The sequence below is a fragment of the Vipera berus genome, assembly GCF_964194415.1.
Source record: "Vipera berus genome assembly, chromosome: 6".
Classification (NCBI taxonomy): Eukaryota; Metazoa; Chordata; class Lepidosauria; order Squamata; family Viperidae; genus Vipera; species Vipera berus.
This window is the reverse complement of record NC_138208.1, coordinates 24,497,168-24,511,120: the sequence shown is the minus strand read 5'-3', so window position 1 is coordinate 24,511,120 and position 13,953 is coordinate 24,497,168. Positions and strand designations below refer to the sequence as shown.

At 37.9% G+C, this 13,953-nt stretch overlaps 1 protein-coding gene across 3 annotated transcripts in view; it reads right to left on the bottom strand.

Annotated features, from left to right (window-relative positions):
• The window catches only part of TSPAN12 (tetraspanin 12), an 87,025-nt gene that overhangs the window by 27,221 nt on the left and 45,851 nt on the right, over positions 1–13,953 (bottom strand). For all 3 annotated transcript variants that reach the window (XM_081331016.1, XM_081331015.1, XM_081331017.1), the window contains exons 5-6: positions 9,613–9,687; positions 241–348 (exon numbers count right to left, since the gene is read on the bottom strand). In XM_081331016.1, the coding sequence (XP_081187142.1) occupies positions 241–348; positions 9,613–9,687 (183 nt within the window). The remainder of the gene's footprint in view (positions 1–240; positions 349–9,612; positions 9,688–13,953) is intronic.

Here is a 13,953-nt window from a genome sequence, read left to right as displayed (position 1 = left end):
TTTTCTCCTGTTGTTTATCTTTGATTTAACTAGTTTAACTATAATGTGACAGTTTCCTCTCCATCATGCGGAGGAGAGGTGGGAGATTATTCATTATATTGATTAATTTATTGGAATTAGTTACGCATTTCTGTCCATCACATGAGAAGAAAAAAAATCACGTCTATCTCATTTAATTTGACTACATAAAAATGGAAGTTATAATCCACAGACATGATTATTGACTGCTTGATCACTAACCTCCCTCTGGAAGAAATTCCACGCATGGGTCAGCCAATGATAACGAGGTAAGCCATAATTGATCATTCGAGCTTTTAAAGTTACCATATCTGACCACTGTACAGGAACCTGAAGGAGAGGAAAAAAATAAAAGAATGTTCAACTTTCACAATAGGAAGCTGTAAACATAGCACAATAACATAGCAGAAATTGCTTGCTAAATATATTTCTGAAGCTATTTTCTGAAGTGGAGTATCTGCAAAGAGAGAACACTTCCTCTCCTCAGATCATAAGCCATGACATTAATGGAAATATATTTACATATGACTTATAACAGATTCATCTAGTGTTTTTCAAACTGTATTCACATGCAATCCTAATCCCCTTTTCAAGGCTGTCTTTGTGAGTGTTTTACATCATGCACTCAGTTTTCTGTAATAAAACCTCAAGTCATATGCATTCCTGTTCCAATAACATTTACAATGTTAACATTATTGATTACAGCACTAAATATATAGCAGATTCATTTATCTTCTACAGTTAGTAGATCCTTCACTAAATAAAACCCTCAAACACCTGGCTATTGTTTTTTATTCCTTTATTTTATTCCTTGATCAAAGAAATATACATCCAGGTGTTTTATTGACCATAAGTTAGACATGATGCAGCTGCTAAAAAGGCAAATGTTATCTTCGGTTCCTTAAAAGGGAATACAGAATCCAGATTATGGGATGTTATTAACCCACTCTACCCTATCATTTGGAATACTGTGTGTATGTTAGGCACCATAATTCAAAAAGGAGAAGGACAAATTGGAACAGTCTGGAGGAAGATAATGAAGATGTTGAGGAATCTGGAAATCAACTTCTACCAGTATCTTGAAAGAACATGAGTACAGAAGATATAACTGAGACACATACAAAGGAAGTGTTGCATGGAAGAAGTGGAGTTATTCTATACTGCCCCATGGCAGGCCATGACATTAAGTACCATGCTGAATGGCAACCTTGGGGAAAACTGGAAACTACCTTTCAGTACTACCTGCTAGGTCACCTGAGGATATTCTGCTGCAACTACAGTGGTACCTCGGTACTCAACTGCTTCAAAACCCATTTGGTTCTCAACGCATTGTCAAGTTTCGAAGCAGTCTGGCTGGTGTGAAAAATATTGCTTCTCAACTTGCCAACAAACCTGGGGGAAGGGAAGGGGTTGGAATGTGAGCTACGAAGATCAAGAGACCAGACCCAGACCGTGAAATTCAAGGACATTCTACCAAGTGTCTGGGTAGACTTGAAGATGCTTTATAATAATAATGTTTTCCTACTTGATTGGGCAATGTGACCTGACCAAGAGGGAGAAGGAAGAATTCTATCCTTTTACTATGGGGACGTGGGTGGGGTCTGGCCAGAACTGGTTTTGCTTTCATAATGTGCCAAATTGGTGCACTCAATAAACTTTTACATTTAGAGATTGGAATGTCTTAAAGATGTTTGCTTGGTTGGGTTCATCAGTTGGAACTATCACACACATTTTGACATGAAAATGTTGTCCCAGTACTTGGCCTTTGTTTAGGACTCAATGCACTTATAGTCTACCCAGAGGGGGACAGCTGAGGGGAATGGAGAGGAAGTCAGCCACACTGGGAAGGTCACTGCAAAAGGAGTAGGGATGGCCACAGAGGTGGGGATAGTTACAGGAAGTCGGCCATGCTGGGAAGGTCACTGACATAGGAAAAGGGACGGACAGAAAGTTCTTGCCAACCGAAACAAAGGGTTACATGGTAAGTCACATGATTTGTTTGAGACTCATCCTTTTTACTACCCGTTGCATCTCCCAGAATGAACTAATGCCAAGTACCAAGGTACCACTGTACATGGAAATACAGTAATTGGTTATCTCAGCAATCTTCTTGAAAGCTTTCTCATGTACATACATGAACTTGGAGAAGGAAGTGCTTAAACTAATATAGCTCTCTAAGCAGCACAACTAAATTTTCAGTCTTAGGTTCAAATAAAGATGTCAGGGAATATCTGGTGAGCCACACAACACCTTTATAACTACCAGCTGGCATCTCAGGTAAAAAGGCAGTAACGTCAATGTTCACACTTATAGCTTGGTCATTATTGATTTCGGCTGTAATGCAAGTGATTGAAAGAAATTGTAAACATATAACTACAGTCCTTCTTTGCCAGGGGCATCCTTCAAATCCAGATATTTTTCCCACATCCCATAAAAAGATAACCGCATGTGGTGGCTTCTTTTAAAAAAAATCATATACTTTTAGAGTGAAGAGAATAGCATACTGCAAAAAAATTGTCTGGAGATTCCAGAATTAAAGGTAACTTTGCATGATTTTTCTATTATCAATGTTTTTATATCAAGCAAATACAAATATTTCTGGATTTCTAAATAAGATTTATTTCTAAAAATGCCCAGGCCTAATCTTAAACCAGCTTGTTTTTTATGTCCTCCACCCGTCCCCTCCTGACCTAATACATGGGATATACTGAATCCAAAAAATGCATTCTACATGAAAAATACCATTTATCAAATAAGGGACAAATCAGTCCTTCTCCCCACCCCCACCCCTTAAACCATCCCAAATTTTTAATCCCTGCATTAAAAAGCTCTTCTTTAGACATTCAGGTTTCCATTAAATTGACATAAAATTGTTACACAATATAGATTGATTTTGGCCAGTTATCTTGTTTAGATTCAATTGTTTCACTAGTAAAAGTAACACTGAAAAATAATGTTCTTCCCAGTATTGACTTAAAGACTCTGCTATGAATAGCAACCACTGTAAATGAAGCAGCACATCTTCCTGCTTAGACATTTTATATTATCTCCTACAAAAAAATGAACCAGTTCAGTTCTGTTATAGGAAACAAGGTTTTCCTGTGATGATGACTAACTGTAGTAAGGCCACCCCACCCCATTCCTCCCTTATCTTTCCTCTTCCCTATTATGCATCTACTACGTATCATGAAAAATAGCAGAAACCTTTACTGTTCTCTGGATCCGAGAAATCATGGTCAATATTAGCAATGGAGATTAAATCTGGGTTTAAAAGTCACTAAGCCTGTTTACTTCTTCATAACAAATGCAGTAAATTCATACAAAAGATAAGGAGATGTAGTAACTTCTAAATCAGAGGTGGAGAACTTATAGCCCTTAAGATATAGTTGGATTCTGTGTAAATCATTCATGATTATTAACCACGTTGGCCAAGATTGATAAAGACTAAGTTCCAACATATCTGGTGCACCATATTTTCCTGACCCATATTTAAACCATGAATCATAATCTGGAAACAAATGGCAAATGTATTTCCTGAAATATGGCAAATGTATTTCCTGAAATGATACAATTTACTCAGTAACAGGGTAGGAGACTTTCTGAGATTTTCAGTTATGCTTACTGATAGAAGGTAGGCAGTAGATATGCTGACGCAAATCGCAACAGGATGTTCAGTTCAAGTTTCATTTCCCTAACTTAATAAAATACCGAACCAATGTGTAGAAAAATAAATAAAAATGAAAAAGTGACAAATATTTTAGATAACATTTATGTATTGCACATACCTCTCTACATTTTCTAATAAGGTGGTTTACAAGAATAAAAAATAAATAAAAGCAAGCAAAATAACTGCCAAAAATCTGCAGCTGTGGAATATAAAAAACAATACCAGCATAAAAGCAAAGGCAAACAAGACAGTTTATCACCAGTAATGACATATTTATTTAAACCAGAATCTCCCAGGCTAGTATCCAACCTGTGGTAGATTTGGTAGGATATCTGAAAGTTTCAGTTTCAGTTCATCTGAAGGATGCTAAATTGGAGAAAGTTATGACATCAGTTCAAAATAAGTCTATTGAATACAGTATACTATATATGGAACAAAAAAAGTTTATGTAAATAAGGTATCAAAGACAAAATGTTGTCTTTTACAACAGATGGAGACAATGAGGTGCGTAAATTAAATATAATGTAACTAGAAAGGAAAATACTAAAAAAAGGACAGTTCCCAAGGAATTTGCATATAACCATATGACACAAAGCATGCTTGAATGAACAAATGTCTACACAGTAAGCAGAACTAAACAAATATAGAAAACTGCAATGTAACAGAATTTAGGGAGATAGGTAGTACAAAACATTATCTCATATTTGAATCTGCTTTTCCTTCAAATATTGAAAATTATTGAAAGGATCAAAATGATTAATGCTACAACTGAAGACAGAAAACAAAATAAATATGCATCATGGAAAATGCATCTGTAATGTGCTCATGATAAAATGTTTTTTTTAAAAAAAGATCAAACTAAGATTAAAATAGAATGAACATTTTTTAAAAAAAACCTAGTGAACACAATAAAATCAAACATTTTATCAGAGTTTTAATTTTGTCCCTGGAACAAGCTTGTACTCAAGAGGATAGAATTCCATTTGCTGAATGGATAGTTCTGCAAATTAACTTTTTCTTTTTCCAGTCATTCAACCAAAAATTTGCATCACTTTTTAAAATATACTTCAATTACAATGAAAATTTGAATCCAGATACAAATACAGACCAGACCCTCTAACATTACCATCAATAGTTTATATCACATGAAATTGCCCATACAAAAAAACCACATCTTTAATTGATAAAGTAACAACAATCAGTAATAAAAACACCTATCCCAAAATCAAACAATAAAACAGTAAAAATATAAGAATTAATGCCAATATTCATTTTCAAAAGACAGGTAAGGTAAAAAAGTCCTTGAGGCCTTGCAGATTTTACTTCGCTAGTTGTTGCTGACTTTAGGGGGTGGTGCTCATCTCCATTTCAAGGCCATTGAGCCAGCGCTGTCTGAAGACATTTCCATAGTCATGTGACCAGCATGACATCACATGACACATCACATGTTCAAAATACAGGGTGGTCCTAAAACAATTATTCTGCATATACAAGTATCTTCAGTTGTAAAAGTACAGGATCAGCCATATTTCCCTTGGAGAAATAGTCTATGCTTTCTACAAGATGTTGCCACCACAAAGCCCCTCTCCAGACCATCACACTCTAGCCATACCAACTGATGGAACCATGTTCCACAGCTGAATTTAGAACCTCTAGTACCTCCAACATTCTTGGGAGAGGAGGACTTTTGAAAACAAGACAGTTTTATAGACTAATGTTGATACCTTAACTCGGCCCCAGAGTTTCCTTGGCTTATGTTCCTGTTCCTATGCAATGAATTCAAAACAGACTTTTTTTTCCTAATTTCAAGCTTAAAAACTAATTTAACTAACTTAAATTCCATTGATTATAAAGCTGACTACATCTTGATCAAAGTTACTGCAAACAAAATATTTCAAACCAATACGTAAATAAGAAAAAATATATTGATTGGTTTAATTATTATAGAATTTAAACTTGATAAAAAAAAGTTTTGTTTTCACAGGAACTATATCTGAACTGGACGTTAATTTATGTTCTAAAGTTGACTACTTGATTGCTAAAGTATATAAAATGTTACTCAAGATGAATCTGGAAAATGAATACATTAAAGATTGCATGCTTAAATGGGCAAAAAAAATTGGGTACAACAGAACACTAAATGGAGAATCTAATGAACTAAAATTTACATTAAATTATAGCTTGAAAGAATTTTTTTTATAAAATGATATATCGTTGGTATTTGACTCCAGATAAAATAGCGAAAATGTATAAAGGGAATACTAATAAGTGTTGGAAATGTAGTCAAAATCCAGTCAACTGAAATTACAGTTTGGGCTGCTATTCCTTCACATAGTGACAGGTGCGAAGATTGTACTTGCCAAGCACTGGAAAGAAAAAGGGATGCCTGTTGAACTGCTGAAGAATGGATTTTAAAATTGGCTGAATTAACCGAAATGGCGAAATTAACTGGTCTGATCAGAGATAATGGACTAGATAGCTTTAAAAGAGATAGAAAACCCTTTGTGGACTTTCTATGCACCAAATGCAATAACTGTTAACAGAGGGATTTGAAGATTAGTGTAATGTAAAGGGGAGGAGAATTTTTTTCAACATCTAGCCAGAGTGGATTCTTTATGTTAAATGTTACATTTATTTGGTATAGGATCACCTTTTTCTTTTTTGTTGTTCTTTTAGTGTTAGATGTATGTTTTTGTTTTGTTTTGTTTGTTTGTTTTTCTGTTTTCTATTTTACCTTTTATGATAAAACAAAATAAATATACCTAAAATGGAAAATATATATATTACATATCTAGGGGTAAGAGTGGGAAAGAGGAGGTTGGCATCTTTAAAAAAATGCAATGCAATGATGTAATGTTAAAAGGTAAAGGTAAAGGTTCCCCCGCACATGCGTGCTAGTCGTTTCCGACTCTAGGGGCCGGTGCTCATCTCCGTTTCATAGCCGAAGAGCCAGTGTTTGTCTAAGGACGTCTCCGTGGTCATGTGGCCGGCATGACTAGCACGGAACGCTGTTACCTTCCCACTGTAGTGGTCCCTATTTTTCTACTTGCATTTTTTACGTGCTTTCGAACTGCTAGGTGGGCAGAAGCTGGGACGAGTAACAGGCGCTCACTCTGCTACGCGGCACTCGGGATTCGACCCACCAAACTGCCGACCTTCCGATCGACAAGTTCAGCGTCCTAACCCACTGAGCCACCGCGTCCCTTATGTAATGTTACACAGGTTTATATGGGAAGTACTCAACTTATGACCACAACTGAGCCCAAAGTTTTTTATTGTTAAGTGAGACATTTGTTAAGTGAGTTTTGCCCCATTTCACGACCTTTCTTGCCATAATTGTTAAGTGAATTGCTGCAGCTGATAAGTTAGTAACACAACTATTAAGTGAATCTGACTTCCCCATTGATTTTGCTTATCCAAAGGTTGCAAAAGGGGATCGCATGACTTTGGGATACAGCAACAGTCGTAAGTATGAACTACTATAGCTGTCAAGCATCTGAATTTTGATCACACAATCATGGGGATGCTATAAAGGTCATAAGTGTGTAAATCGGTCATAAGTCACTTTTTTCAGTGCCACTGAAGCTTTGAAGAGTCACTAAATGAGCAGTTATAAATTGAGGACTACCTGTACATTTATGAGATTAGTAAAATGGATACATTCCTTGGTTGACAAATCAGATACCAAGTTCTTGTTTGTTCTGTTACAATGAAATGGAGCAATATTTTCTGTTGACTGGTTTTAAAATATACTTACCAGTACTTTCATGTGACATGGGCAGTTATACAAATATGTTAAATAAATATACTTATTTCAAAACATCCTAGCAATAGGTGAGTGAATTCCAGTAACTGATTTTGCAAGCTACTGACAGCATTTTGTGCAGAATGGAAGAAAACAGGAACATAATTCAGGTAGTAATTGAGAGCCCCAAATAAAAGAGAAATGTGATGACCAATGTATAGGCCTGTCATCCAGAGAAAGAAGGGCTATTACCATGCTTCAACCCCTGGATCTTGCTGATTCTGCTTCTTACGGGCATGGTCTACTCATCTGCCCAGCTAGAGTAAGGCCCACTGGGAAGTCTCTTTCTTCAATTACTAACCCTTCTAAAGAAATGTCTACTACTTGTGAACATTTTCATTTTCAACTTGTACCTTGGCAAGAAGCCTCAATTCTCTCAAAGCATTTCTCCATCAAACTCTCGGAGGAGGACAGCAGAACCCATGGGGTGAATGAAACACATGTAGCTATGGTTCCATTTTTATTCTGACATTTAGAGACAGTCATATTTTTAACTGTAGTTATATTTGGAATGATAGCATCTCGGTGGAATGCATAGATAGTAGGAGAATGAATTTTGATGAAAATTATTAGCATGCAATTTCAGATAGAAGAAGTGCCAGAAATTCCTTTAGACCAGAGGAAGGAAGGAAGGAAGGAAGGAAGGAAGGAAGGAATGCTCTTATCATTTTTTTCATAAATAAGTACCAAATAGAAAAAGAAGACAAGAGAATTCAACAGTTAGCACAATAACATGCCAGTTTGTTTTCTTCCTTCCAGTAATACTTTTACCCTGCAAGAATGAATCACTTTTCTAGCTTGAAAAGGGAAAGGACAGAATTGCCTCTTTAACGCAGCTGTGGTTTTAGCACAAAATATTTACAGAAAAACATCCATTCAAAAATGTGGTTGTCTACATTTTGAATGTGTAATGCTACACAATATTAAGCTGCTTGAAGGAACAGTACTCTTGATCAAATTTTAATAAGAAATCCTAAATATACCGAATAAGCTTTTTTAAAAGGTATAATTTTAAGAGTTTGCATTTCAGCGAGTAGGATGGCTCTGAAAATAAACTTTAATGAACACACCAGGGTTTACATCTCAGTCAATATGTATTTATTGTACACATTTATTTGTCAAATTAATATCCTACCTTCTTTCCAAGAGCTCAGGGCATTGTAAATAGCACCACCTCTTCTCATTTTCCCTCAATAGTGAGCTGTGAGCTGGCTGTGAAAGAGCACCTATCCAAAGCCACCCAGTGAGTTTCCAGGACTGAGGGGGACTTTAAACAGGGTCTTCCCAATCTTAGTCCAACAACAGTCACAACACTGTAATATAATTCTCATACTGGAGACCAACCTAATTTTGCTAACTATAATTCCAATAGCACAAAACAGCAAATATTATCTGGACTAGACTGAGTACCTGGTCATTTACTAAAGACTATAAAGATTCAGCTTCTTCAGAGCATTGGAAGAAGAGGCATGCTGCAATGATTTCAATGAATGGGGTTTCCACATACAACTTGCTTTAACAATTATGGAAAGTGCTACTGAAACAGATGACATTTTCCAACCCAAAGACTTGAAAAATATGCAAAACTGAATTGACCAGTTTATATGATTAGATAGACTATTAATAAAGTTTTTAACTGGTCCATAGTAAAAACTTTTCCTCACTATCATATGGGAACAAGATGAAGCCAACTGTAAACTGTGACTTAGTCAGAAAACAAGTTTTATTAATATGCTAACTTAATTTACCCACCTTGATTACAAATTCTCTAAATAAATTAATTAGGTCCATATTTTTTAAACAAAGAATATGCTGCTACAGCATGAACAAAAATATTATGATATGATAAATATACCGTAATAATACAATATAATAAAACAGAAATTCTCTTATATATAAACTAGGAATGGCTAGATTTTTTTTAATGTGGAACAAAAATTTCCATTTATATAATAAGGCATGTAAGAACAATCCCAAAAGCTCATTCCAGATGATTTTCATAGAATTTATTTTCATGTTCAAGAAGGCATTATATATTTTAAGGAAAGAATTATATCAAGAATTGAATACTAAAAGAATCAAAGTCTCTGAACAAGATCAATTTTCCTATACACATACTCACTGTAATTTCCTGTTCATAAGTCCAAACACCACAGGCCAGTTCAACGCAGAATATCACGAGCAAACTTCCAAAATACTGCAGAACAGAAAAAAAGCATTCCATTTTTTATTATTTTAAACTAAGGCCAGTCTTAGATTATCTTTTCTAGTCATACAACTCCAAAAGGAAACAAATATACAGCTCCCTTAAACAAAAGCACAAACTGGTTAAATTAGCAAGTATGATTTTGACTACTTTAACAATCTAAAACAGTAATCTAAATTTTGGGCTGCATTATTGGGCAAAACTAATTGGGTCTAAATTTCCTGAATGTACTTTTTTGTTGTGATTGTAAAAAACAGGCCTTGTCTACATTTAGAAACTAAGAAGGGTTAGCTTTGGTTAAGCCATGAGTGAGAGATTCCCACAGCAGAGGAGCTGGAGACTAGATTGGGAATAAAAAAAATCTTGAACAAAACAAGACAATTTTGCACTTTTGAAAATGGAAGACTCCATGAGAGAGACCCATATAGGCAACAAGAGTGGAATCTATCTCAAAACTATATTTATTCTTTACCTTAATGGCAGTCTCAGGGGGGAAAAACGGGGTGTGGAATAGGACTAGGGAAATAGGCAATAGCGATGGAATGCAATGATTCTAATAAAAATTCTCCCCATCCATCCACCCATTCATTTATTTCATTTCTGAACTGCCCATCTCTTTCAAAGTGGGACTCCAGGTGTGTACAATTAAATTACAGCATATAAAAACTATAAATAAAAATTAAAATGTTAGAATTAAAATTTCAAAATTAAGCAATTTTCAGAGGGGGCAAGAATAATTAAGCCCTGTTAAAAATGAACTGAAAAGGTGAAGGGAGAATTTTCAGGGCACCTTCCTGCCCCATGACTGCACACTCCTTTGGGCTCCCCATGTGAGGCCCCAGAGACATGTTTCTTCAACTTACATTTTCCTCCAATGCAGTATTTCTCAACCTTGGCAACTTTAAGATATGTGGACTTCAACTCTCAAAATTCCTCAATCAGCTATGCAAATAGCATGTCTGGGGGGGTACCCTTACAACCATTTTGGCCCCAGCAGATCTAATCCTGTTATCAACCACAATACAAGACTGCTATTTATCAGCAATCATCCAATTTGTCCATTTCTAGTTTGGCTTCACACTGGATAAATTAAAATAGTCAAACAAACAAACAAACTTTGCATATAATCACGCAGTAACAATTCTAAATAAGCCAACCTTGATTTCTAAAATGTAAGCTGATAGCCATAAAAATTAGAGTCTCCATTCTATGTATGTAACAGACCATCCACTTCAAAGAATTATTCTATGCTTTATACAACATGGAAAAATGAATTTATTTATTTATCAAATTTATTTGCTGTCCATCTCTTCATTCAGATGATTCTGAGCAGCTTCAAAATTACATCAAACTCTAGATTTACTTGCACAAGGCCGTGTGAACGCACAAGAACTGCTACAGAATATACCACTCACCTCATTCACCTCAACCTGGCAGTATGGCTCAAGGGATTATGTTTTTTTCTCCCATGGCTCCTTTTATCAACTTTGAATTTCTAACACAGACAAGTAAAATTAACTGGTCTGTTGAGTTACTCTGAAATGGAAGCAACAATTGTCACCAAGAAGGTAGCTGTAATGAATACTCTTGGCAGGGGCTGGTACAGTGGTGTGATTCACATATGTGAACAACCGTTTCTTTATATGGATGCCATTTCCAGAAGTCCATTCTGGGCCTGGGCAACAACAAATTAGCTACCGGTTCTGCTGAAGTGATGCAAACCAGCTGAATCCCACCACTGGGCTGGCAGTATTGTTTTAGACAGTATGTTTAAGTTTTACTTTTTATGATTAACATGCTAAACTGCAGTCCTCAATACCACTGATCCATAATTGCACTTACTAGTTACTATTACTATGTAAACTGCATCAATGGGGACGGGCCGAGGAATTTAGTCAGCATCTGCTGGACAAAGTCGCTCAGTTTCGGACCGGTCTGGACTCTGACTGGGCAGTATCTGACGAGGGGGAAACGACGGGTCTGGCCGATATTATTTGGGAGGAGTTTGACCCTGTGACTCCGGATGAAGTGGACAGGATCATGGGTAGATTGAGTGCCGCCACGTGTTTGTTGGACCTGTGTCCCTCCTGGCTGGTCTATGCGGCTCGGGAGGTCACACAAGGCTGGCTCCAGGCAGTGATTAATGCTTCTCTGAGTGAGGGGTGCTTCCCTGCCGCCTTGAAGGAGGCGGTGGTGAGGCCCCTCCTCAAGAAACCTGCCCTGGACCTGGCCATTTTGAATAACTTTCGTCCTGTCTCCAACCTTCGCTTTCTTGCGAAGGTTGTTGAGAGTGTGGTGGCACGGCAACTCCCGTTGGTCCTGGAGGAAACTGAGTATCTGGATCCGTACCAATCGGGTTTCAGGCCCGGGTACAGCATGGAGATGGCATTGGTCGCGCTGGTGGATGATCTCTGGTGGGCTCGGGATAGGGGTTATTCCTCTGTCCTAGTCCTATTAGATCTCTCAGGGGCTTTTGATACCATCGACCATGGTATCCTGCTGCGACGTCTCCGGGGGTTGGGAGTGGGAGGCACCATTTTATGGTGGTTCTCCTCCTACTTCTCGGGCTGTTCGCAGACGGTGTTGGCAGGAGGACAGAGGTAAACCCCGAGGCCCCTTGATTGTGGGTTGCCTCAGGGGTCGGTCCTCTCTCTCCTCCTGTTCAACAACTATATGAAGCCACTGGGCGAGATCATCCGTGGTTTCGGGGTGAGGTATCATCAATATGCGGATGATACCCAGCTTTTCATCTCCACCCCAAACCAACCCAGTGATGCCCTCGACGTGATGTCCCGGTGCCTGGAAGTGGTACGAATCTGGATGGGGAAGAACAGGCTCCAGCTCAACCCGGCCAAGACCGAGTAGCTTTACATATCGGCATCTCGTGTAGTCCAAGATCTTCCATCTTTGGTTATGGGGGGAGAGGTGTTGCCTCCCGTTGATAGGGCACGCAACTTAGGCGTCCTCCTGGATGCACGACTCAGTTTAGAAGATCATGTTGGAGTCGTGGCCAGGGGGGCATTTGCACAGGTTCGCCTGGTGCACCAGTTGCAAGCCTATCTGGACCGAGATGCTTTACGTATGGTCACTCATGCGCTCGTCACCTCCCAGGTAGATTACTGCAATGCTCTCTACATGGGGCTGCCCTTGAAGACCACCCGGAGGCTTCAGCTGGTGCAGAATGCGGCTGCGAGGGTTGTGATGGGAGCATCCCGATACTCCCATATTACACCCCTCCTGAGTGAGCTGCATTGGCTCACAAGGTGAGATTCAAGTTGCTGGTTCTTACCTATAAAGCCCTACATGGCTTAGGCCCAGGATATTTGCAGGACCATCTGCTGCCAGGAACGTTTTCCCATCGCCCTATGTGCTCACACAGAGAGGGTCTCCTCAGGGTGCCGTCGGCCAGACAATGTCGGCTGGCGAACCCCAGGGGGAAGGCCTTCTCTGTTGGGGCACCTGCTTGGTGGAATCAACTCCGTCGGGAGGTCCGGATGGCCCCAGACCTTCGGTCCTTTGGCCGTGACCTTAAGACATATTTTTTCCAACAGGCCGACCTGGACTGATGATAATGGGGTTTTTAATTATGATTTTAAATGTTTTTATTGGTTTTAGTGGGACTTTGACACAATTTAATTCTTTTTTAATATTTGTATTCATTTGTATTTTATTGTTGTTAGCCGCCCTGAGTCCTTTGGGAGATAGGGCGGCATACAAGTCTCATTATAAATAAATATAAATAAAAATAAGTGCAAAGTGAAAAGAATGATGCAATTAGCAGCTCAACTTCTGTATACTATACTCAAAAATACACATTCCTTCTTCCAGTAATCTTATGTTAGCATGATAGCCAGTATTATTATTCATATCACAAAGAGTGGTTTTTTAAGGCCATTTTGTGAGTTAATGAGATTGAACCAACAGGCCTGTGTCTTACAATACTAAATTGTAGTCATTATACTGTCTCAACTGTTTAAAACTCAACCTAAGCTATGTGATGATTAGGTCAAGTTCCAGGATAGATATAAGAAATTATTTCTGTTAGTGTCCAACTGAAGGGAAATTGAGTTGGCAAACTTCAATAATACTAGCATATTCCTTTTTTAACTCCAAACACCAGAAGATGCACATAGAACTTTAGAGAGGCATATTGCTCTTAAATACTCTTCCCACTAATTATGAATACAAGGAATAACAGAATAACAGAGACCAAATTCTAATACAAAGAACCCTAACTTGCATAAAATCTTGAGTACA